Here is a 27,329-nt window from a genome sequence, read left to right on the forward strand (position 1 = left end):
ATTTTGCATCCCAGCCAACAGCTGGCCCTTTAAAAAGAAGAGAGAGCATGACTCACTGATAAGTCGTGTGGGAGCCAATTTTTTAATCATACTACATATTATAAGGTGTTTTTGAATATTATATTATTTTAAACATCAAACACATATTACTTCTTCATTGAAAGAAAAGGCTTATGAGGTGTTACATTTATCTAAACATTATAATGAAAAGATTTCTTAGCAATTAACTACATGGTAATACAAAACGACAAGCTATCTGATAAAGCTGAGGCTAGTCACACAGTCTTAAAGCCAGTAGTAAATATGCTATTTGTTCTTTCAACCCCAGAGATCATTTTATGTGATATCATAGTAGATAAGTATAAAAGTCAGCATCACAAAAAATACAAGCATACAGGTCAGAGATATAATGCAAAATGCCTTTAGGATTTTCTAACATCCAGTTTACAGTTCTACTCTGTGAAATTGATTCTTTAATATTTAAATTTTATTAATAACCAGCAAACTCTCACCTAACCAGTTGACTTAGGTTTGCCATTAACAAAGCCATCTTCTTAGCAGCAGCTACAATTTCATTATCCTTGCTCGACCATTGCCTCACTTCTTGATGAAGACCATGAGCTGCCATCTAGAAGGAATGTATGCAATAACAACTAAACAATTAGCTATTACCTCATGTATAGAAATGCATATATTATTACAGCAATAAAAGGCTGAACTTTCATGCACACAGAGATCTGAAAGACAAAAATCATAAAATATAATTTGCAAAGCATTAATATTATAAAGACTAAGTGATATGGAACCATAAATGTGGTGCTGACATGAAATGAACAAGAAGTATTCTACAGCTTGAAATATAGTAATATTCATGCCAAGTAATACTAAGTCAGCTGACATAATTCCTGTCATTTTGTGGAGGAAAATGGACTGGTATCTGAAAAGAAATTGTTATTATATTCACATGCAGTAATTGATTTTCTGAATGATTCTGTTGCTTGAGAATACTAGTTTTGTAAAAGGGCAACTGGAAAATTAAAATTTGATAGAGCCCTTCTATATATTTGGGGGGCAAAATTAGGCCTAATATTGTAGTTAAGAATAATTTCAACCAAGTGATTATATATATATATATATATATATATATATATACACACACACACATACCACCAAAATATTAATTATTACATTATATATTGAGCGAGCTTTCAGTTCAAATTAAGAACGGTCAAGATGAAAAAGAAGAGATTGTTAAACTATGAACTACATCTGAAGGTATATTTTCTTAAAAGTTAAAAAAATATTAACAAACCAATGTTACAATAATTCATAATACAAAACTACTTCTTTCATTTTCTTTTAATAATGCTAATTTTTAAAATTACATTTGTTTTCTTTATCAGTAGGTGACTATAAAAAATGATAATGAATAATTTTGATTCTACAGCTTCAGATAAAGGAACAAAATAAAAAGTTTTCTCTTTCAGTGACAAATTATGGATTTCAATACACTGGTCAATGACAGGCACAACTAGGAAAATATTATTGTTAAATATTTTCAGGTTACTTTCTTTCTTAATGGTCTTAGTGTTTCATGAAAAGTAAATCCTAAATATAAAAATAATGAGAAACCAAAATAAAGTTAATTTTATTTATTGAAAATTTTCATAAATAGTTACACTGAAAAATAAAATCAGTTATAAGAAACATTTTAACTATATGCTAAATAAAACACATTTCTATTTCTTTTTCTGTATTAATAAACTGAGTATTTTATAAAATTAGTTTTTTGACTTCCATTGAGGAAAATATGAGAGCAGAGAGACAAATTATCTTAGTATAAATATATATCAAGAGATGAATAAATGTCATTGTATTGCTTTTCCTAAGGAACTATATAAATCTAAAGGTTTTAATGACACACTTATATTTCAGACAAGTAACACTTTACATAGCTAGTAAATTAATCTAAGAGCTGCTCATTTGTCTTTGACAACCAAACTCAAAATGTCAAAGTCTAACACTGTAATTAGAACACTGATCCACCATCTGATTGAAATAATACTCAATAAGTCATTGTCTGTAATCTACTGAACATAATTATTGCTCAAATGCAATTCCCAATAATATATATGTAAAAACGGCTGGTTTGGGTTGAGAAATTTTTTTATGCAAAAGAGCAAACAACGTTGTTCACTCCTCTGCATAAAAAAATTTTCTCAACCCAAACCAGCCGTTTTTACATATATATTTTTCTCTACAAGTGGGTTTCTTGTCATCACTGATTATAATTTCAAATAATTTCTTTTAAATGAAAAATCTGAACAAAGATCAACATCATCAAATAAACATATAAAATTAGATATACAAATAAATTACTTGTATGATAGCAAAAGCTTAACTAAAAGAACACAAAGCTACTATTCAAACTGCTTTACCATGATTGGTTGATTTGGCTGAAGAGCTGGAAAAGATGCTTCAAACTCATCATCTGTTTCTGGAGGGGGAGGACGAGGTGGGGGTACATCTTCGTGCCCTGGTAAAAGTGGACGTGGTGGAGCTTGAAAATTTGAGAAAGAAAGATTATATAAATACTCACTGTTGCAAATTTTGTAGATTTAGAGAATGATTATTATATCTTACAACATTTGTTTTAATATTAGAAAAGTGAATTTTAATAAGTGTTAATAGAAATACACATACCTAAAAGGCAAATCACCTTAAACACCTATTTTGATAGCTGACGATCATACATTTCTCACAAATACGGTAGAACTTTCATATGATATTGACAATTTCAACCTTTCTTAAAAATGTTTCCCTTCCAAACATCAGTTTCTTACATTTCTAAATTGGTTTGTTTTGAATTTTATGCAAAGCTAAACTACGGCTATTTGTCCTAGAAGTCCCTAATTTAAAACTGAGAGACTAGACAAAAGGCTGCTGGTCATCACCACCCACTGCCAGCTCTCAGGGTACTCATTTACCAATAAATGGATTGAGGATCACATTATAATACCCCCATGGCTGACAGAACAAGTATGTTTGGCAGATGGAGATTCGAACACATGATTCACAGATTGCGAGTCAAGCACTCAATCCATTTGGCCATGCCAGGCCTACATTTCTAGAATCAATGCTTATATACCATGTAAATGACTGACCAGGTTTTTGCAATGATGACATCAATCAAGTAAATTACCAACAAAATACACATAACTCAGTTACAATAAAGTGTCTACTAATGATTACTTTTTGCTATATAAGATAAATGGGAGAAAACTACACTATAATGTAATTCACAAACAGAATTGATTGATTTGTTTTGTACTTTCAGCTTTTGAGCCTTTTCTATGGTAAATGACCTTAACAAATTTTAATAATCCTAATTTTCACAAATGTAACTTTGCTCATTTAGATTTAACTCAAGAAAACATACTGAAACCATAAGCAATGTAGAGTTAAAAGCAAGAAATGTGACATATATGTTATCCATATACACTTGTTGATAGAGTTAGGCATTGCATAAAAATACAAAAAATATTGTATTTGTTTAAGAAAAGTTTAAATAAATTTTAAAAGCTATTAGAAATTTCTGATAAATGTTCATAGAAAACAAATTAAGGATGAAATAACAACAAGCCTTAGCTGAAAATGTTTTTTTTGGAAGTTTCAAGAGACTGTAGTTATACTAAGATTACAAAATTATGGATTCATACTTAAGATAACATTAAATTTTTAAGGTGAATAATTAGTATGATTTAAATACTTAAAATATTTATTTTAATAAAGTCACTTACATAAAATCAAAAGTGGATTACAGCCTCTCTGTGGTAGATATTCATAACTGGAGCATCCAATAAAAGCTTATTCTAAATGTGCTGATTGATGAATTTTGGCATATAAGTTATTGAAAAGGTTTTTCTTTTAGAAGTTTGTGCAAACCTACACAAGAGCTATTTGCAATTAGCTGTCCTTAATTTAAAACTAATAGATTAAAGGGAAGACAGCTAATCAACAGCACTCACCACCAACATGTTGACTACTTTTTCTGATCGAATAGTGGGTTTTGACTATCACCCTTGTAGTGCATCCACAGCACCAAAATGCAGAGCAATTTTATTCAAACCATAAATTTTTGGATCCACAGTCCATGTACATACTTAATAATGCTTAATAATTCTTTACGAAATCATTACTATATTAGTATAATGTGTCTCCATACTCAAGGGATTACTATCTATTTGAATAGAATGTAGCATCTACACAAGTAGTTCATAATACAAGTACTAATTCAGTTCCAATTTCTGTCCTTTCATTGAAACTAGATATCTATTATCATTAGAAATATATTTGCATAAGCTGTTGTATATAAATCTATTCTCTTCAATAAATGTATGACTCCTCTTTTTATGAGAAATATTTCTTATTTTTACAATCACAGGGATTTAAAATATTGAATTTTGCTGCACTAAGACAACATATGGTTTATGCAATATGATCCCATTATCATACATAAAAAACAGCAAAACTCAAATACATTTATTATTGGTTAGATTAATGGTACATAAATTATGAAACACCAGAATACAAAAAAGGGTTCATTTTTAGTCTTTTGTAAACAATCACAAAAAATGTCTTTGTTTAAAACCTTTTTCAAACAATTCAGACATAACATCAGACTCATGCAACCATAAGGCTTTTACTATAATGTGACAACAGTTTTGTAGTTTACTTTAAAAAATAATAATGTTTTATACATGTAGAAATATACAAACCTATACATTGATCAATAACACATTCAACCTGACAAATTCTTCCATACATGGTACTGTTACAGGTACAATACCACAGTTGTAAAGCTGCACAAAATACATACACAATGTATAAACCTATTTTTCTATTGTATGCGCATGTATAAATGTCTAATAATTATATAATATTTACATCTCACTGTACCTAATATTATTTCAAACACAATTTATTGATGTCTTCAAAAAACAGCAAAATAATTTTCATCCACACAAGAATATTTTAAATAATTCTTCCTTGATTAAACATGATAATAAACACAGTAGATACTGATAACAAGATAAGAAATAGAAACACTGAACTGGATAGTAAGGAAGAGATTAACTCTATTTTTCCCCCCTGAAATATTACCACTATTTAGATATATTAGCACTGATATAAATGTCATATAATCAAGATTAAACAAATTACGAAAATAAAAGTGCAACCACAAAGGGAGAGTTCTTGATATCAATTTAAAATGTCTATGTCATCTTTGAGTATATATATACATATAATACATTTCAGTACAAGGCACGTCTTGGAAAAGTCCAGTCTTTTCATACTATAATCTAGGCCTAGCTTTACAGTATACAAATGGTTTTAAGACAAAAACATGATAATGCATAATCAACTCAATACAAAAATACTATTTTAAGCAGTAGTTTAAAACAGTTTTTCCACATAATCTAAGCATAAAATAATATAAAGGTAGTTCTATAACTTTATCAGAATAAAGGAATATTCTCTCTAAATTGCAAGTGCTAAAGATTCATTTAACTAAGAAAGAAAACCAAGTAAAAACCTATCAAAAGTTATATAATATGGTAAAAACTGATTACCAACTATCTTTCAGATTAAAAAAGAAAAAGAACTTCAAGGATAGTAAAAAAGGTACATGACATGTGATAAAATAAGAACAGTCCAAATAATAATATACAAAATTAAATGCTATAACCATGCTTTGCATGAAACAGCAAGTATGAACAATGAACCATGCTTTGCTGCAAAAGATGCTCCAGCTAAAAAAATTAGCATCATGTTCAAATCAGTAGTAACATATTCTTAATGAAGTGTCAAAAGCAAATCACTATCTTAAAAAACTGGTTCATTTTCATTAAAGTGCTGTGCTAAATATAAACAAAATTTTATGCAATAAAACTGTGCAGTGTTTAAATGTTGTTACTACTGCATTGCAGATCAATCTACAGTTTTCAGGTTTACCTCCTTCAGATGATAATGAGTAGTCCTTCATAAACTGAGAATAACGTTCCTTATGGAGCAGGTTTGAGGTATCTCCTGGCAGTTGACATTCATACCAATGTAAGAAGTTTGGTTAGTGAATTGGTCAGTATAAACGTTATGACAGTTATCTATGCCTAACTTGTTTTATTAAATATCCTTTATTTTTATTCCTCCTCCTTTGGAAAAAAAAATATAAATAGATAATTCAAACTGCAACTAAGAGAACTTTAAGTACAATAGTTAGAAAACTAAAGATGAAATATACTCCTGTTATTTGAAACTGAAAATTTTAGTGAGGTTTACTTTTTAACAGAAAAGTATACTCAATACATTAACAAGGTAGGATAAATCATGTGATAAAAACTTTATTGTTTGAGGCTAATAATTGCTCTTTCACATTTGATAGACCAAATAAACATGCTTAAAGGATTAATCTCACAAACTCCCACTGATAAATGCTAGAAAGCAACAACATGCATAATGACAATTTTTTAATATTAAGACATATTTATCAAAATAAAATAAAGCTACAATTCAAATTTTATTCATTATTTGAAAAACCAAGCACTATACTTTACTAATTATTTCATTCATACAGTCCAATGCTCAACTTCCAACATTGTCAGAACAAATTATTATTAAATATTCTCCTGACTCAGCCACAAAGAGACCTGCACAGTAATGTTAGAAAACATTTTTAAATCCTTATGGTTTTTTAGGACATCAAAGCTTCAAAATGTACATGTACAACTGTTAAAAAATAACTAATTTTCATGGTGCTACATTACTTTTACTCTCGTGTTACATTGTTTACTAGCAAAGCTTTCTATTGCATTTCACATATTAAAGTAGTCAGTAAGTAGAGCAGCTGGTGTATATACACCAATACAATTATACCAATATCCAACTTTCCAGTTATTTCTTGTATGTAAGCAGCACACTGTACAATCCACAATGACAAGAAAACCCACTTGTAGAGAAAATTATATATTTAAAAATGGCTGGTATGGGTAGAGAAAGCACTGATACACTGTACACTTTCAACCAAACAATTCAAATATCTATACAACTTTTTATACTGTTGACTTCATAAAGCCATTACGTAAAAAATATAAATTTCTCTATAAAAACAGGAGTGATAAAGTGCAATGATTTTAATTCTTGAATATTTCAGTCTTCTTTTAGGAGCTTCCTGAAGAGTTACAATTAGATTGTGCAGGTCTCATTGATCTTCAGTGAAAACATTGTAGCTTGAGAATGAAGTAAAGAAACAAAACATTTAACAAAAGTGTTGTACCTCTTGCCCAGTATGGCAGAGGAGACAATGACCATGCTAATTCTGTTGGCAAAGAGAAGGAAGATAAAACATGAGATGAGGAAGAAGAAACTTTCTGCTGTACTGTTGAATCTACTGACAATGAAATTAAAGCTTTTTTAGTTTTACATTCACAACAGGAAACATAATAAAACCAAGAATCTGCTTTTAATGCAGTCTTGTAAAAAACTTCATTAGAACAAATAACGCCTGAACAAACTTTCAAATCTAAGGATTTGAATATTAAAATTTGAATGTCAGAATATTAAAATCTTAAAAATAAAAATGGCAAAGATTATACTGCAAGCCAATAAAACAGAAACAAACAGTAACCTCTGTTTAATTCAATAACAATAAAGCTACAACAGCCACAATCTAAAAAACATGTATCTCAATTAAATGACCAATAACTGTTTTATATTAACAGCAAGAAAAGGGTTTTCTTAAAACCATTCATTCTAAAACTAAGCTTGTATTAGTTATAATAATTAACAGAATATTACTGAAATTAAACATAAACTAATAACAAATACATTACAATGTATTAGAATTATGTAAACAGCAATAATAATACCAGTCTTACAGGACGACAAATAGAGCCTTTAAAATATAAAATCAACATAAAAAATCTAATGTACTCTTACTTGGTACAATTTAAAAATTAACACAGGCTGAAATGGATTTGCCATGGCTTTAAGAATAAATATTACCTACAGTTTCATTTTGAGTTTACTTATAGATTATAAATATTATCTAATTCTATAATCCACCTTTAATACTAAAGAAAAACATTTTTAAAACAGATGTGAAACTCCAATGATTATATATAATTGAGAATGATTGATACTATGGAAGGGTGGATTGGGATTTCAACAGTACATTCCATCTAAAAGGGCTAGGTCTGGAGTCAAAAGTTATGAGCTATGTGAAAGTGTAACAGGCTATGTTTGGGACTTTTCCATCTACACTGGTGCTACTACACAATACAGCAATAAAGAGCGAACAGGGCGAACGTGTTGTACGCACATTGATGGAACCATTCTTTGGACAAAATTAAGCTCTATTTGGATCGTTTTTTTTACAAGTTCCATTTTAGCAAAGTCATTGCTTGATCATGACACCTATTTGTGTGGGACAGTAATGAAAAATCAAATTGGGATGCTGAAATGCTTCACAAATATCCAAAGGGAAGAAATGGAAGTGGCACAAAAAACAGCATTGGTGTTTTTCACTGGAAGGATAAGAGGGACATTTTCATGTTGAGTACAATACATGACAATACCATGCAAAACACTGGAATGATCAACTGTGCTACTGGTGCAGCTATTGTAAAACCAAAATGTGTCATTGATTACAATTGTTACATGAGAGGGGTTGACTCATGTGACACGTGTGTTGCATGCTTATCCGAGTATGTGCAAGGCTGTCAAGTGGTACAAAAAAGTATTTTTTCACATGATGGAGATAGCAGTGTACAATGCTTTGGTAGTTTACAAATCACTGGGAAACAATCTGTCTCTCCTGGAGTTTAGACTCAGTGTCATCTGTACCCTGATTGAAGAATACCACACACAGCACCCAAAATCCACCAGAGGCCAGCCTTTCTTGGAAAACCTCCTTCACCTCACAGAACGTCACTTCCCAACACTTATTCCCCAAAAGAAAAGAAAAAGTACTCCACTAGGAAGTGTAAAGTGTGCTCTGACAAATCCATGAGGAGGGAAAGCAGATATGAATGTACTGATTGCAAAGTGGCTCTTTGTGTTGACCCCTGCCTCAAAACATTTCATACGAAAGTGAATTATTAAATGTGTCATGTATTTCAATACCCAAAAATGAGATTTTGTGCATTATTGTTTCATGTTTTGTACATATTTCTTCATTTTGTGTACTATTACAAGTTTGGCTTAGAGAAAAAATAGTATTTGTTGCTTATTTCCTTTGTTTTAAAAATTACTCAATTTTGCTGAAAAAAAACTGGCATAGGAGCTGCCATAGCAGCTGAAATACTTGGCAGTCAACAGGTTAAGCTATGTGACAAAAGGTATCTATATGAGATGTACCCCACCGATCACAGAGCCACTGAAAAATAAAGGAATGAAAGGACTACTTTGTTGGGTTGACCCAATATGGTCAGGAAAGAACCAACAACAAGGTTGAAAGCACCCAGTACTTGATACACCATCAAATAAATGTGATGATGATGGGCCCAAAACAAAATATCCAAGGTATATGACAAAAATGACCCACAGCCTGATGAACAGAGGAAGTTCGAGAACACTGACATAAAAAAAACATTTCACTCAGTGGTCTTCCCATGTGTTCCAGCCTTAAAGAAATGTATTCTTGAACAGATAAAGAACTGACAGTAGAGAAGAAAGTGAGACACCTGCCAAAGTATTAGTCTGGTCCAAGCACCATCATAGATTGTCCATAATGTATGAAGAAAAGGTGATGGGATAATCCAAAGGATTCCAAGCAAGGTTCCATTGGTCATGGAAGACCCATTGAAGGGACCACAAGTCTGACTGAGAGGTGTGAGAAGAGCCACAGAAGTCCACAACACCAAAGGCAATAGAACCTCACAAGCAGAAAGTGAATGAGCAGCAGTGTGTTCTGAATGGACTGCTCCACAGAACAAAGCTGGACAAGAGAAGACTGGGATATAATGAGATATGTGTTGAAGAAAATATCTAAATGAATGAATTACTTGGTAGTTAGTATGATGAAATAATTTTGATCAATCAGCCTACCCAAAGAACTTTGACAAAAAGCTGACAAATGTGAAGCTGACTCTCATTCAGAATGAGTGAGAGCTGCACTGCCTAATAAAAAAATGCATGATGCCAAAGCTAGCCCAAAGGATAGGGTGCAAAACTGGTACATTACCTCCTTATGGACAAACTGAAAATAAGGACAAGAACACTCAAAGATAATAATATAGAGATAAGCATTGGAGATGTCCATCTTAGTCATTCAAAGACCTGGATAAAAAGCCTGCAGAGGAGTAATATAGGATTCCATGCTGAACTGTAGGGCATGAAAGTATTGCTGAAGAAGGGATAGGTTGGTGACTGGCCACAGTCTTTTTTGGGAACCGTAAACAGAATAAATAATACTCTTATCCAAGTGGCATGAAGAAAGTTTGATAGCCTGCTGTGTGAGTTCTTGTACTGTCTAAGAAAGATGCTGGTGAAACAAAGGAAACAAATATGCTGGATAAGAGAGGAGGAGTAAAAAATGGGATGACAAAACCTTCTAACAATACTCTGTGAACCCAAACACTGGATACAATAGGGCTCCGCTGACGAATGAAAGCCATCAGACGAGCTCCAATGGATGTACACTGAAACCACTGTTGGCATATCATGTGTTGTTGTGAAAAATTATGAACAGTGGAACAACAGGAAGAAGTAATAGGCAAGGGCTGAGAAAAGAAGGGTCGGGATACAGGAACTGGGACAAAGTGGGGCCATTAGATGAGACAGGGTGGCTTTTTTTTTTTTTGACTGAAGCAACCTTTGACCCCAAAGACTCAGGAATCATATCAAACACAATGTCTAAAAAAAAAATCGGGCCATACAAAGGTCCTTTAGATAAAGAGCAGGGAGAGATGAATACACAACAATCTGGCATCACAATTCAAGAGGGCACAACAACAAAAAAACAATATTTGGAAGTTCAGAATCAAAGACGACTGGTAAGCCAATGTAGAAGTGAGGAGGCAAAGGACATTCACAGAAAATCCCTCAGAGTTCCTGTGAAGTGCTTTGGACAGGAGATGGACCGTGGAAAGGTACTGCAACTGATTTGGCATAGTAAGACAATGATAGGAATATTAAGCACCTGTTAGATGAACAGGAGGTTTGGAACTTGCCACCCAAACAGATAGAACTGAAGCAAACAAATGTTGGTCCACATAAGGAAATTCTGTCCTCTTTACCCAAAGAGATCAGACTGACCTGAAGCCCTTGGTTGATGAGGCATACTAATGCTACCACCAAAAGGGAGGTGAAACACCCAGCATAAATCTGAATATCAGGGTATGGTTGGGGAAAAAAAGGTTGGGAGACAGATTTGTGTAAAAGGGAAAGACTTGGGTCATAAGAAATAGAAGCAATAAACAAAACATCACATACCTGAAAAATAAAATCCAGATACAGCTGATGAAAACTGAACAGTATCTGCATGCACTGTGTGGGAAGGCATGATAAACTCTTGGGAAAGGGGGAACAAACGATCAAAATCCTCATCAGCATGGCAAGAATCAAAAGGCTCAGGAGGAAAAGGGGCAATGAGAGAAGACAAAGGTTGTCCCATATAATGCTCAATCTCCCAGCAAATAAATGCCAATAAATTATGCAATAGGTCACCTGCATTTCTGGACTAAACTATGGCATCAGATGAATAAAATGGATCCAAGTTGGTGATGTGAACCTTGGAATTCATGCACTACATGAAACAGACAAGCAAAAAATTTGGCAGCAAAACACGAGTATATGAATGCTTTCAAATGAAAGTGAAATTTCTTTTTAGAAGATATGAAATAAAATCTAAGTTAAACTAATTTAAACCTTTTCATAGCAGAATTGGAACAAAAAAAAGACATCTGAATTTGAACACTGCCAAATAAGAATTGATTTTGGTTGTGGCACTTCAAATCACAAGCATCATGTGATGATGGTACTCTCCTACTGGGGAAGAGATAAATGCATGTTGATTTGCATAAGAGACACGTTGAAATCTTTTATTTCAATAGGAGGGTTGTGGAAAGCTTGTGGCATGCATTATAAAGAAAATGTTTTCATACAGAAGACAGCACAAAATGGCAGAAGGTAATCTTGTGAAGAAGAGAAGCTCTATATCAGAAATAAACACATTTCTAAGTTTGATTCTTTACTGTTAAAAATTAAATTGAAATTTATTTATTTTCCCAAACACTAAAAAAATTGGATAACCAATATATACATATTATACGCACTTAAAATTAACCAATGATCTTCTAATTTTTGATTGCCATGAACATTTAAATGAAAAAATAACTCAAAATAGATATATTTGTTTCTCCACCTTTATAAAATTCTTCCCAGTCTTTATGAGAACAAATGGCATCCTTAGTGTGGAAAAACGTCTGACTGATTAGAACTTCTTAAATTACTTACAAAATGGCACTATAACTTAAAGGTTTTGAGTTGAAATGTTGTTTTCTTTAATGATTTATTAACATTTGTTGTGACAAAGTAACAATAAATCAAACCTGCTCACATTAATTTACATTTTTGTGAATTTTGTTCCCAGAAATTTAACTCTTAGTTGTGTAGTTGAAACTTAGCAACATACATAATAAAGTTACAAATCTGTTATCTTTGTACATACTTTTAGCTAAAATAGTTTGAAAACAGTATATTTTTGAAGTTCATGGTGCCATTACCATAAAATACAAGTCACAAATTTTGTTGTTTTATAACATTCAAGCTTCTAAAGCTAACAAAATCACAAATCTATTATTTGAAAGCAGGAAATGTTTTTTACTTGTAATTCACTTCCCACACAGCTTCCCTTTTTCCTTAATTTACAATGAAAGTTTCAAAAAATTTAGCTATTACATCAAAATATTTTGTGAATATACTCCTATAAATCAAGGTTTTTGCATTGTCTTATGCCTCATAAAGGTACTGAATAAATTTTACTGCTCATTTATTTTATTCAAGTAATTTTTTCAGCATTTTCATATTTGCCTTATTTATAAAAACTGCTGCTTAGGATTTCAAACTTACAGAATTTTACAGTTGACTCTGCCCACGCAAGAGTTCAGAGTTCACACCTGACATTCTAAAAGAGATGTAAGTACTTTATAAAATGGTTATGCAAGAAACATAAATACAATGATATAAATATCATTTTCTTATATTAGTTTTAATGGTACTTAAGACATTAAATTATTGAAAAAAAACAAAGAAGCTACCACAAAACATTATAAGACATGTTATTGTATTTTGCTGCTAAGTACAGGTGAAACATGGGTTTCAGGTAAATAGTTCAAAGATTCTTAAGTAACAGTGTATATTATGTCACATAGTGGTTTTTCTATTTAATAATCAATTCTAAATTCATCAACATAATCTAACTGAGGTAATTATCATGCTTTATGTCCATAATTCATATAAAGTTCTATTTTTGAATTATTAATTTTTATAAATTCCAATGCAGAGACAACTTAAATCATGCCATAAGGTTAGAAACAGTTAGCCAACAAAGTTTAGTTCACCACTACATCCTCAAATCTTTATGGATGAAGCAGAATCTATTTCATATTCCTGGATTTCACCCTATTTGTCACATAAAAATGGCTGAAGTAAATTTATATGTTCTATACTGCATAAATATAAGACAAGTTCTATCACTAAGCTATAAATTAATAAACATTAAAAAAGATTGATTAAATTACTTGTTATATACACAGTATAACTGAAAATCATATAAAGATGATAAAAAAGCATGACATATTTAAAGTTTAAGTTACCAACTTCATCAATTTAAAAATTTTTGATAGTCTTAGTCAAATTGTAAGCCAGAATCTTGCAAAACATATAAAAGTAGAGTTAGCTAGAAATAACTTTTAAAAAAAAATGTTTTTGATACTTGATTGTTTTGATGCACATGCCAAAGATATTCAGCATAATCTCTCCTTCCTCTAAATATTTAGCTTTATTGCAACACATTTGTAAATGTGCTTATGGTCTAGTTAAAATGAGACCGTCCCTAATTCCAAATACCACTGACCATAAAGACCACTTTAAATTTTCATTTTATCATCATTTAACATGTATCTGTTTTTCTTTAACACCAAATATTCAATGTAGAAAAAATGATTTTAATATTGTTATTTCCACATCTATTCCATTACAGACTTCAGGAATTTGGCACCAGTCTTGGCAGAAGCTATTCTTCCTAAAATAATCTCCTACAGGTTCTTCTAGTATAATATTTTCCAATTCAACTAAAGCATCATCTGTCCTTCCTACTTCTTAAGTGGCAAGAAAAATTTATCAAGCCAAAATTCCTAACTTTTCTGATTCCCATGCAAAGTTATATATTAAATATTAATCCTATGAGTGCAGCAGGGGCAAAGTGCACATATTATGTTTTTGTTTTTCCTTTTTTTTACAGTTACACTCCAAATTGAGCTACAGAGCTTTATTATCAATGTATGTCAATTGTAAATAAAAATATAGTTTCTAACTTAGTGTTAATGTGAAATAATTATTAATTCCTTTATTTGAAATGAAAATCTAAATAAGTTCCAGATTTTCATCACTAGCAAATTCTAAACTCTAAATTGCATATATTTTAGGTTTTCTTTTTACTTCTATGTGATCTTCTGAGTTCAGCACAAATTACACTCAACATCAGATACTGCTAAGCTATAATGTAAATTTCTAGTTTTCAAACTTATTGCTTTACTGAGATACTGACAAGAAATCAAACATACATATCACACTCTTCCTATCATATTCCATCTTTGAAAACAATATCAGTAATTCTAATATTTATTATTAGATTACTTATAACCAACAGAAAAAAAATACTTGGATTTATTGAATTTGCTATAAGACTAGCTTGTTCAGCCGACATATCTTAAAATACATAGCTCAATTTTATTGTGCAATATTGAAGAGTTTGCTTGACAAGATGATGACATTTTATTGACTCATTCATAGTTTAGTTAGAAAGTCAGTCAAACTATAGTAGATTTAATTCTTTCTTTCTTATGGAGTCTTTTTGTCATTTTGTATTCTAAATTTCATTAAAAATAATGTTTTTATGGTAAACAAACATTCTTACAAAAAGTATGGTTACCCTGACTTGTATTCCCAGTGACAAAAAACAAGATCCTGATACATGTAATATTTTTTTGTTTTCAAGTATATTTTTATTTATTGTTATAAGAGTAAACAAACTGTAAAAAGAAAAATTTGAAACTCATTATGTCATAAAAAATTACTCATGATAACACAAGCGTACTGTGAGACATGACTGGGACATACATACTAGTAACTTGATCCTCTGTTTACACAAAGCCCTCCCACTATGAGAAACAGTTTTCATCATGCTCCGAGATGTCTAAATTGAGCTTTAATACAATAAACTCAAGGAACTCAAATTTGAAAAGTATCAGCTTTAGCTGCAAGAATAACCAGTGTATAACTAATTATCTATTACAATATACCATCATTCTAGAAATAAAAGAGTAATTGAGATTTATTTCATATTTTTCATTTTAACCTCACACTGCTGATTTCAATACAGTTTAATGTTAGTGCAGAGAATAAAAAAGAGAAAATAACAGATAAAATGTAAAGTTTTACTGAAAAAAAATCTTTAAATATTCCTTTAGAAGGTTCTAGAGGTCATGCAGATGAAAAATGAAACCTTTTAGGTGAAAAAGGTGTTTTATTCTTATCATGAAATCACCTTGCACTTAAACCAGTCAGTCTGTGTCAAATTAAGTCCATAAACTCAGACAAATTTTGAATAAAAACACTTCTTTACAGAATTTTGATTTTATTTTCATTAACAAGAGAGTTGTACTGTTTACTAAAGATATCTACAGTTTTGTTAAGATACACATAATAAATGGAGAATTAAGGTAAACACTACTGCATTTAACAATAGAGGCTGATGAAATGCAACATTGTTGTTCATACAAGGTTTAGTAAGTATTACATGAAATTCTGTACATTATATTTTACATGTTAAATATTGTAGCAGTATCATATTAAAAATACAATCTATGTAAATATATATCAAACATTAATAAATGTTTAATAACATTTTAATTAATAACATGTTAAATATTATAGCAGTATCATATTAAAAATACAATCTATGTAAATATATATCAAACATTAATAAATGTTTAATAACATTTTAATTAATAACATGTTAAATATTATAGCAGTATCATATTAAAAATACAATCTATGTAAATATATATCAAACATTAATAAATGTTTAATAACATTTTAATTAATAACATGTTAAATATTATAGCAGTATCATATTAAAAATACAATCTATGTAAATATATATCAAACATTAATAAATGTTTAATAACATTTTAATTAATAACATGTTAAATATTATAGCAGTATCATATTAAAAATACAATCTATGTAAATATATATCAAACATTAATAAATGTTTAATAACATTTTAATTAATAACATGTTAAATATTATAGCAGTATCATATTAAAAATACAATCTATGTAAATATATATCAAACATTAATAATTTATCATTCGTTTAGTACATCTATTTGTTAAAGTAACTATAACATTGGAGAGCTAAAAATACATAATGTAGGAGTATGCACCTGCACAACAAGTTCTAATGTTGCTGTAATATGTTTTTTTGTATTTACAGTAACAATAAATCTGTAAATCTAAAAGTATGAAATCTAAACTAATCTCAGCCAAAATATTATGAATTAGCTACTGCACATTTTAATGACAAATAAAGAAATAAAATACATGTATCTGTATTAAATTCGACATATCGTTTGTCTTTTTGTTGAATTCCATGTTAAGCTACTTGAGAGCTTATCTACACTAGCCACACCTAACTCTAAAGCAAAAAATTAGAGGAAAGGCATTTTGGACTACTTTAATCAAATAGTGGGATTTCAATCATTAATCTTACAAATGCATCCATATTTCCCCAAATAGAAATTGTTCAGTCATGTATTGTTGAATTATCTTCTCTAGGCTTTATAAATAATGTAAAAATGTGTGTGTGTTTATCTTATAGCAAAGCCACATCAAGCTATCTGCTGAGCCCATCAAGGGGATTCGACCCCTGATTTTAGCGTTGTAAATCCAAAGACATACCGCTGCACTAGCAGGGGGCTAATGTAAAAATAAATAAATACTTTTGTATCCTAATATTCTTTTTTATTTCTTATATTCCTTTTTTTCTACTTACATTTCTAAAAACAAGCATAATATGATGATGGTTAGATGATAAGTCTATTATTTTTGACAGAAAATAAACTTAAAATGGTTAAAATCAGACTGTACAATATACCCTGTTTCAACCTTAATAATCACTCATAATGTACAACAAATTGTTCTGAAGTTAATAACTGTAAATCAAATCCTGAAATTTAAAATGTTTAGTTATAATCCTTTCAAATGGTCTATGGGGCATTCTTCAGGCCTACTCCAAACTTTCAATCTTTTAAAATATACAATTAGACAAGTGTAAGCTACAACCAAATACACCATACCAAATAGCTGTACAAACAATTTTCATAAATTAAATCTGAGAGTAATAAAAACAAAACAAAATATAACAAAACACTAAAATCACTGGAACAGGCACCATTTTATTTAAAGAAGCCAAAATCATCTTGCATATTGCAACTATACTCCTGGGAACGTAACTATAATCAAAGGAAAATCACAACCTCTCTGAGTGAACTGCTAAGAATAATCATTAGGGAAAAAGACTGAGTTAAAATTTCACTGATTGGCTGACAGACAGATGTTTCTAAATGCATCAACATTAACTTTCACAAGCTTCTGAAGGCTTACTATTTTTTTTCTACATACCCCATTACACCAGAGTAAATAAAGGAAGACAACGTTCAGAGTAATCTCCACAAATATGTTCAACAAGTATTTTCATATAGATAAGTGTAAACAGATAAAATTCTGGGTTCCTTACCATTCAGCAATTATAAAAAAATAAATTAGAATTTCTAGTATACAAATAATAATAAAAAATATAATGGTGAAAAAAAAGCATGTCAAGGTACAAAAATATATGAGCAATACAACTTTAACATGCATCTTATTTTAATGGAGTTTGCAATGTATACATCGAAAACTCACATCTTGGAATCTACTGCACCATTGATAATTGGGTGATATTTTTATAATCAGGCAGTACTTTTATAGCTTAGCAATAAATAAAACAATTAAAATTTCCACAAAAATTATATGTTTTGGATTTAACCAATAAAAATTACAAACAAAAAAAGAGTAAGTTTCAGGTTTAGCCAATAAAAATTTAAAAAAAGGACTAAGTTTCAAACATAAAACAATGAAAACACAAACCTAAAGAAATAATAATTTTTTTTAGTGAAAATCTTAGGAGTATTGCAACAGAAACGTAAGACACCTTCACTGATAACTGCATCTACAAAAAAATACTTCAATAAAATATACTCTGTGATGATAGCCATTTTTAAACTAAAATTTGAATAAAATCCTTCCTCTTGTGAAAGATGGATGTTGTTAAATACTCAGTAGGAGAACATTTTGAAGAACTGTCAGACAATTCCAGAAATGGCCACAGATACAATAGCCTTCTGCAGGAACTAGCAGTTACACCTGCCTGGAGGGCAGGTATTGCTGCTAGTAACAATAATTCTAAATGTACAATATCTTCTTACAGCAGTCGTATCATTATACATTTCAAGGAAACAAAATCCAAACTTGCAAGAGAATAAATTGGAATCAAGGATAACTTAGATTAATAAATAACAAATCTACAATAATCTTAAATTAGCTATAGTCTGGAAAATTAGTGTGTATAAATTAAAAAATTTCAGAACAGAGTGTAACTTAATAAATATTTACTTTTAATTGAGCACCATTTAGCAGAAAACTGATGGGTAAAGTATTATTATAGTTCATTAATCTAATCCTGGTATAATCTAGGATGCAACTGCAACTGATACGTATCTAATATCTGAAAACTGATTTTCTACTCACAGAAAATTATATGAGCCTCTTATAATTATTTTGAAGATTCCAAAATTGAAACCACACAAGTTATTTTTCCACTCACTTTGGACAGTGATTTACTTTATTGGTTTTATCATGTCACCATAACACTTAATATTTATTATAAGCCCTTTGAAAATTTTTACAATACACATTACATTCAAACAAATATATTTGTTAATTTAAAATCACTATTTTACAATGCTTGAGTTTTTTATTTAAACATATATAAGCAAAGTTTTGTAGAGCCTTTGAGACAAACATTGCATTTGGTAAGTTAACAATAGTCTTCTTCTAAGTGTTTATAATAAAGACTAATATTCCAATCTGTGACAAGCAAAACTGTATAATAACAGCCTTTAAAGAAGCCATTTGTCTCAACTTTTTAAATTTGAATTCTAAGCTTCCACTTCATTAAATTTTGGACCATCCAAAAAGTGCTTTCAATCACAATTTAATAAGCCTAGACTTGCTCTTTTATGGCATCATATTACTTCTTCATGAAATTTGTTGAGCATAAATTGATCTACTTAGATTTAAATTACATACATGTGATAAACATAAATAAGCTGTTGCACATGGTACTTCTTTATAAAAACAAATTTCCATAATTAACAGACAAGTGATATGAGTAAGTTATGTTGAAAAATAGAGAACTGTTGTACCACACTGCCTGGGGTTCGGAGCATCTACATGTATTATACAAATGGTATGTTGAAACTATATACAATACTAATAATCATAAAGCTTTATATTATCCATAAAACATATAAAAAATAAAACAATTCTATCAGTTTATCTGAACACTGTAGTTTCAGGTTTAACTTTTATATACACTAAAAAATTACAAGCAAGTACACAAAAATACTTTACTTTATACAACTAAAACTTACTTAACAGCATTAATTACTAAACAAGAACATCTATCTCTAAAACCTATCTTGTAATCTACACAATTTTAAATCACTCACCACTTATGTGAAGATTATGCAAATCAGGGGGAGGAGGAATTGCTGGAGGTTCTTCATCTGGTGTCACAGTTACTGCATGACGTACCTGACCCACTGACGTTATGAGCTGAAAAAAGGAAATAATTTCACCCATCAACTCCTAATTTTCACATACAAACACTAGAAAAAAAGCAAAATATAGATTTTGTTTTCTTCATTAAAATTACATTTTAGTTGATACAATAATTTTTGTTAGAAAAAAGATTAACACAGAATAAAAGTTACTTATTTTTTCAAATCATCCTAATAATATCCACAGTTTAATATATGAAACACAATTTCAGGTGTATTTATTCTTTTTCATCAATAAATATAATGGGAAAAAAACAAACTACACTCATGTTACTATTAATAAAATTTGATAAAATCCAACAACGTCAACACAAGTAATGAAAAAGAATTTCATCAAAGAATTTTAGTTAATTATCATAGTCGAACTGACAACACAAATGTGATAAAGCTATAATAACAGAATTCTGTGAAAACAAGTTGGTAGTCCTCTGCTGGGACAGTGGTAAGTCTATGGATTTATGATGCTAAAATCAGGGGTTCGATTCCCCTTGGTGGACACAGCTGGTAGCCTGATATGGCTTTGCTATAAAACCAACACACACACACACAAGTTGGTATGAGATGTTGCTAATATTATGAAATAAGGCTCACTGAAGTCATACACAACAATTTTGTAACACTATGTACATGCCTTCAAGTAAGTCAAATTTGAGGATCTAAGTATGAATTTGAAAGATGTTTCTGATTTTTAGTGTTTTACTGTTACAAAAAATAAGTCAAACAGTCCAATTTTATTGTTTTTGACACCAGCATTAAATTACACTTGTTTTGAACCACATAAAAAAAGAGCCACTGGGGAGCATTAAGAGGCAAGATAATTTTTTCACTGATTATTTGCATTATATTTTGTGTTGTAAATAGATGATAGTAATGTTCCAAGAAAGTTAAATCAAAATTTAACTATTTTAAAAAGTCTGTCTATCACCACAATTACACATTCAATATGAGCACTAAGGTATCACTATATGAATTCTGACTATTGTAATTTTTATTATTACACTTTCAATGAAACTAATCAATTATTAATGGTTATTAAAGAGTGTTTTGAAATAAAGGAAGAAAACTGTGGATCATGAATGTACATTGTGAAAGCCAATCAATGAAATATTTGACAAGATTAAGTCATTTCTCAGTAAATTAATAGATACGATGTTATTAACAAAATTCTTAATTTAAATTTACAATGAAACATTTTTAATTATCTGTAATAACTTAAATTTACATTATAAAGATTTTAAATTCTCAATGGATAAAATAAATATGAATAGTAAATCACTTGTAAATACAATAAAATATCAATAAGATGTCAAAAATATAGAATACTAACAGCTTTGTTTGATTCCTGCCATTTGGATACAGCTCTGTGGTCAGTCATATTCATAGCAACTGCTTTAGCATCCTGAACCATGGGAGTTACAGCTATTTGATCAAAAACAAACTTTAAGTCTTCTTTGAAGTTAGATGTACAAGATCACATTATCATTCCCTAATCAACTGAACTGTTATTTCAAACATGATTCCAGTTTGGTCAACAGTATAATATTACTGAATAAATCATGATATAAGTTGGGAAATTCAACTTTTGTCAACATACATACATATAAGTATAATATTAAGAGTTAAACAGTTAAGCAAAATTAAATCAGAAGGATGGATTAGGTTAAAAACAGCAAATCACATTTAAATTAACAAAGCCAAGCCCAAACAACACTCAAACTAAAGACATTGTATAAATCAAAATAATCCCCAGGATATATACTAAAATGTGGGATAAAAATTTTCCTTGGGTTTTGGAGATGACTGCAAGTAGTGAGATTCACATTGTGGTGGGGATATATTGCCTATTAGTCCTAATCTTTGCTCACCAGATGTGCTCAAACCCACAAAGTCCAACATCTACATTACCTTTTACTGCCTGCAGACAGTTGTGGACCGCTCATCAAAGTACAAGAAAAATATGAAATAAGTTATAACCACTTAGGGGTAATTAAGATAATCTTCCTCCCTGAAGTTGGCATTCCACTCCCCTCCAGAGTGGTAAAGCACAAATTATTAGCATAAATACTAATAATGTTTAGAATTTATCAGCGGACAACACTAAACCACATAAAAAAGAGCCACTGGGGGAGAGAGGGTTAAAGTATGATAAATATTTTTCCCTAATGAAAATCACTCACAGCAACACATTTCATTTCCTACTTTTAATCATTTCTTTTTACTGAATATTGATGATAATAATTAGAATTAGTAATACAGTAGAGAAAATAAAAAATAAAATATAAATATTTACCTTAAAAAAAACTTTAGATATTCGTTTAGGAGGTTCTAAAGGTTACGCAAATGAAATATGAAAACTATAAAATAAAGAAAGGTATTGTTATACTAGGAAAAAAAACTGTAAATAGAATAATGTTATTCTTTGTGTACAACATGCATTTAATCTTTAACAAAATCTTATGAGGTTCTGTGAAGAATGCATAAGGTTATTGTAAATTTGTTGCATAAATGTCCTTTCCTAATCAAGATGATAGTAATCATGTCTGCCCATGGTTAAAGGCCATGTTATCACATTTGCTGACTCACAATCAAAATTTTATTGAACTACTATTTTATGAATGTATGCCAGTAAGTATGGTACCAGATTGTAGATTATAATTCAAATTTTGTATCATATATTAGATAAGTTCTTAATCTAAAAGTAAATATATAGACAAGCCCCTGAATATTTATTTTTTGTGTGTCATATGGTATGTTGAATGCAGCACTGGTTCAAATTAGATGTGTTATCCAAATACACAGTTTATAGTTTCTTATGAATCAGATACTCATATTACTGATATTATAATATGAAATAAGAACCTCCTATCTTTTCTGTTTTCTGAGATATTTACATGTTTATTGAATCAACTAAGGTGGCCCTGCCTACCTCTACAATTTTTTAATATACTCGCTCACACACATCTACTTCACTCAGTGGTGTGGGTATAACCAATCAGAAACTCAGAATGTCCCTTTATTGGTTTTTCTCAGCCTCTGTAGTGTATTTGCACAGCAAATTATTTCTTTTCATATTAGATTCCAAGCAGTAAGGTAAGGTATTAATGAACTTAAAAAAGCATATAGATCTAAATACAGCTTAGTTGCAAAGCTTGATAAATTATAGGGAAATACTGTGGTATTGACATAGTAATTTATGATTTTTGGTTATTTTAAATGCATATACAAAAAACAGTTTGTAACTAGAAGAGATAATTGTTTCTATACTTCTTTATTTACTGGTCTATGTTTTAAATAAAATAAATTTAAAGTACTTATTTGCAAATAGCAATTATGAATACACATACATAATGAATTATAACTGAAATAAGGCTGTGTTTCACAATAAACTATTCAAATACAACACAGCCAAGACACATCTCTCTGTAAAGACCAGTTTCAAATTCTTGAATATGTGTCATATATTTACAACTTCTCTAATGTTAGCCAGCTAAAAGGTCAATACAGTAAAATAAATAAATATGTATATGTTATGAAATTTAAGCTATTTAGACAAAATATTTATGTCTTCTTGTCATAATCTGTAATTGTTCTAGAATGAAAAAAATCATAATTTATATTTATTTCCTAATTTGTATGGTGGTATGAGGTCAGTCAAATAAACCAAACCCATACAGAGAGACAATGGTGAAAATAATCGATAGAATATAGATTTTCTAAGAAGACGTTTAATATCATTACAAAGATTTCACATGTGGAACTTGAAATTTTTCTGATGTATAAAAGTATTTTTAATCTCAAAATCAAAATCACTTTCCATGTTGGACAGTCAACATATCAAAAGATAAGTTCCAGGAGAAAAACATTATTTAAAGAAATTTTAGAACTTAATAAAAAAATGTTTCATTTTACATATGAAAACTTTGAAATGTTTACTAATAATATGCACAATTTTGTGAAAAAATGCTTACTAATTTAAAAGTTATAGCAAGAAAACTATAGCAAGTACAAAATGGTTACAAGAATTGTCTATGGGAACAAGCCCATGCTGAGAGAATTAAAGAGTTAATTCTGGTTTACATTACTATATATAAAGTAATTTACTTTTCTAAATTTTGCTTATTTAAAGTTTGAATTTTTTTTGTAAATCTGGCACTTGTATTATTTTAAACTTTCAGTTTAATATATACAAAGCAAAGTAACAGAAGTATTCCGTGAACAACTCTATAAAAGTGTTTTGAACTATTTCAGCATTCCTCAGTTCCACTAGACAAAGTTAAACCTTTTGCGATGAGTCATGGGTCAAAGGCCATGTCATCACGTTTGTTGACTTGCATTCAGAATTTTATTGAACTACTATTTTATGAACTAATACTAATTAGTTTGTAATCAAACTTTGATATTATATATGAGTTAATTTCTTAATTTAAAAGTAAATATAGATCTTGACGAGTTACATGGTATGGTGAATGCAGCACTGTTCAAAATTAGATGTTTGTGATGTGAAAATATAAGTCTAGAGTTTTGTACAAGTTAGGAACTTATATTACTAATATTATCAAGCTAGAATATAAAATAAAAACCTCATACCTTTTTATTTTGCTCAGGTATAGCTTATATACTTAATCAAACACAGTGACCCCATTCACCTCTTTCCATTTTTGAAAATTGTCCACTATATACACTTATGTCAATATATGACATATGAAAACCAATCAAAAGCTTAGAACGTCCAAAGAGTGGTTTTCTCAGCCATTTTTAATCTGTTAAAAGGACACCACGTTCTTTCGAACCAAGATTTCAAGTAGGTAGATTGTGCATTTATGTCTGTTAGAAGTTTCGTGTTTTTTAAAATCTAAATACAAATTAGTTACTAAACTTAATAAATTATAATGGAATTCAATGGTATCAACATAGTTATTTATGATTTTTTGATTATTCAGCTGTAAATATAAGACATAAAAAAAATGTGTTTGATATCCTTCATGTGCAAAATTTTAAAAGGCTTATCAACCCATGTCCAGCAGCAACCAAGTACAAAGGTTTTAGCAAGAAGAGATAATTGTTTGCTTTTACCTCTTGATTTATTGTTCTATATTTTAAGAAATACTAAAGGTTAGTTTTATATTACTGGATAAGTAACACGAATGTGTACATGCACTGTGTCAATACAAGTTATGTAAAGTTAGCTAGGCATGACATATAGAGTTATGAGACTTTAAGCTACTTAGACTAAATAATTGTATTTTCATGTTATAATATGTAGTCTGTCTAGCACAAAAGAAGCATAATTTATATTTTTTCCTAATTCTTTTATGATAGTTATGAGGCTGGTCAAGTGACAGACCCCACTTAGATAGATTATAGTAAGTAACATAAAATTTAAAGTGTTGTTAAAAACAAATGTTTGAAATATATTTAGAAGTTTTAGAGATTACATAAATAATATCCAAGATTTTTAGGACGAAGAATAATTTTTTAATTATACCATGAAATCATCTTGCACTTAAGACTAGTAATGAAACAGAGTATTTTCACAAAAATTCTTTAGTGAAAATGTTTCATTAAAAAACTGATTTTTTTGTATAAGGATACTTGTAATCTTTACTAAAAGTCTACCAAATTTTGTGATGATCCACATGCTGTTTCATAAGTTATAGCACAAATACTTAATGAGTGCAAATGTGTAGATGAACTTGCATATATTATACCAAGTCTGTAGCATTAGGTATCAGATAATAATTTTATGTGACTGTAAGAAGAAACAGAAAAATAAAAGTATACAGATGAATGTACAATGGCAATTTTTCAGTTTAAAAATGCCATTATGTATTTTTCAATACAGACTTACTTTTTTTTAAAGATGACAATAAAATTGTACAATAGTATGATGCACCCAACATCTGTGACATAAAACATACAAAAGTATTACATGTACAGTGAAATCTTTGTAATTCAAAATCTTCACATTGGAAAGCTCTTATCAAAAATTTCAATATCTCTAAACACACATTCTCATTTAAGGATCCTGCATTCCTGACAATTCCATCTGAAATGTTTCAAAATGCTCTCATAGCTTCTCAAAAGTTTACAACTGTAGTTAAATGATGCTGCTGTACCACATAATTCCCATCAGGAAGCATAAATTGTATGGTACTTTGTGTTTACTTTATTAGTAAATAGATCCTGAAGTTTTGGCTTCTAATTCTATGAAGAAATAATGGTTTTTATACACTCTAATGATTTTGTAACATTTATTACTGTTGAAAATTGTTTTTGTTATAGATGATGTATATATACTGTGTTTTAGGTGTCAAAATTTTTCCTGAATAATATCATGAGGGAAATGTTTTCAAAACCAGAATTGTTTCCAATCTGGTACTGGCTCAGGGGCTACAGCTGCCAGATAATAAAGCTTTTACCACAATTTGTTCATTCCATTTAACAAAATATCAAATTTGTCTCTGTGGTGGCTAAGTTCTTACAAAGTAGATCTTCAGAAATGATGGACTGATAGACACAATAATGAAAACAGAGAACATACTGCTAAGATCTGTTCAGGTGTTAACATTGAAATGCAATAAATGCTATATTTATTTTGAAGTTTCAAACTTCATACAGAAAGAATATGATGACTTATCATATCAAAGTCAGTTAGCTGGATTGCTAATTTCAGTGATGTGGAGTTTTGGAGTTTAAAACATGTAATTAGCAGAATAAAATGACAAGATGACTTACCACACTGAAGATGGTCAGCAGCTATATTGACCTGGCTAATATAATGTGGATCCTCAGAGTTTTCAGACTCCTGCTTTGCTACCATTAGAACTCGATTAGCCAGTCTGGCAATACTGGAAGTGTTGTCAACCATGTGTTGTGGTTCTTGGTGAACAACAGACTCTTCACATTTCTTTGTGTGCTTTATTATACAGTCCTCTAACAAAAAGTAGTTATCCATTATTACACACTTCATTGCATCATTAGTTTCTTGAACTGAAAATCAACTTTTAATAAACTTTTTGTTTTTAAATTTTAAATCATAAAATCATTTTGAAGCAGTTCATCAATAACTAACAACACTGAATGTAGTTTTATTATGACAAAA

At 29.9% G+C, this 27,329-nt stretch overlaps 1 protein-coding gene across 5 annotated transcripts in view; it reads right to left on the minus strand.

Moving 5' to 3' along the window:
• Positions 1-27,329, minus strand: part of LOC143240498 (vinculin-like) — a 129,321-nt gene that overhangs the window by 22,153 nt on the left and 79,839 nt on the right. For 2 of the 5 annotated variants that reach the window (XM_076483027.1, XM_076483017.1), the window contains exons 15-21: positions 26,963-27,160; positions 21,555-21,646; positions 20,117-20,222; positions 7,334-7,444; positions 6,016-6,090; positions 2,439-2,560; positions 513-628 (exon numbers count right to left, since the gene is read on the minus strand). In XM_076483027.1, coding sequence (XP_076339142.1) covers positions 513-628; positions 2,439-2,560; positions 6,016-6,090; positions 7,334-7,444; positions 20,117-20,222; positions 21,555-21,646; positions 26,963-27,160 — 820 coding nt within the window. The remainder of the gene's footprint in view (positions 1-512; positions 629-2,438; positions 2,561-6,015; positions 6,091-7,333; positions 7,445-20,116; positions 20,223-21,554; positions 21,647-26,962; positions 27,161-27,329) is intronic. The other 3 variants (XM_076483037.1, XM_076483041.1, XM_076483049.1) reach the window with 3 other exon arrangements.

Source organism: Tachypleus tridentatus, chromosome 2, assembly GCF_004210375.1.
Source record: "Tachypleus tridentatus isolate NWPU-2018 chromosome 2, ASM421037v1, whole genome shotgun sequence".
Lineage (NCBI taxonomy): Eukaryota > Metazoa > Arthropoda > Merostomata > Xiphosura > Limulidae > Tachypleus > Tachypleus tridentatus.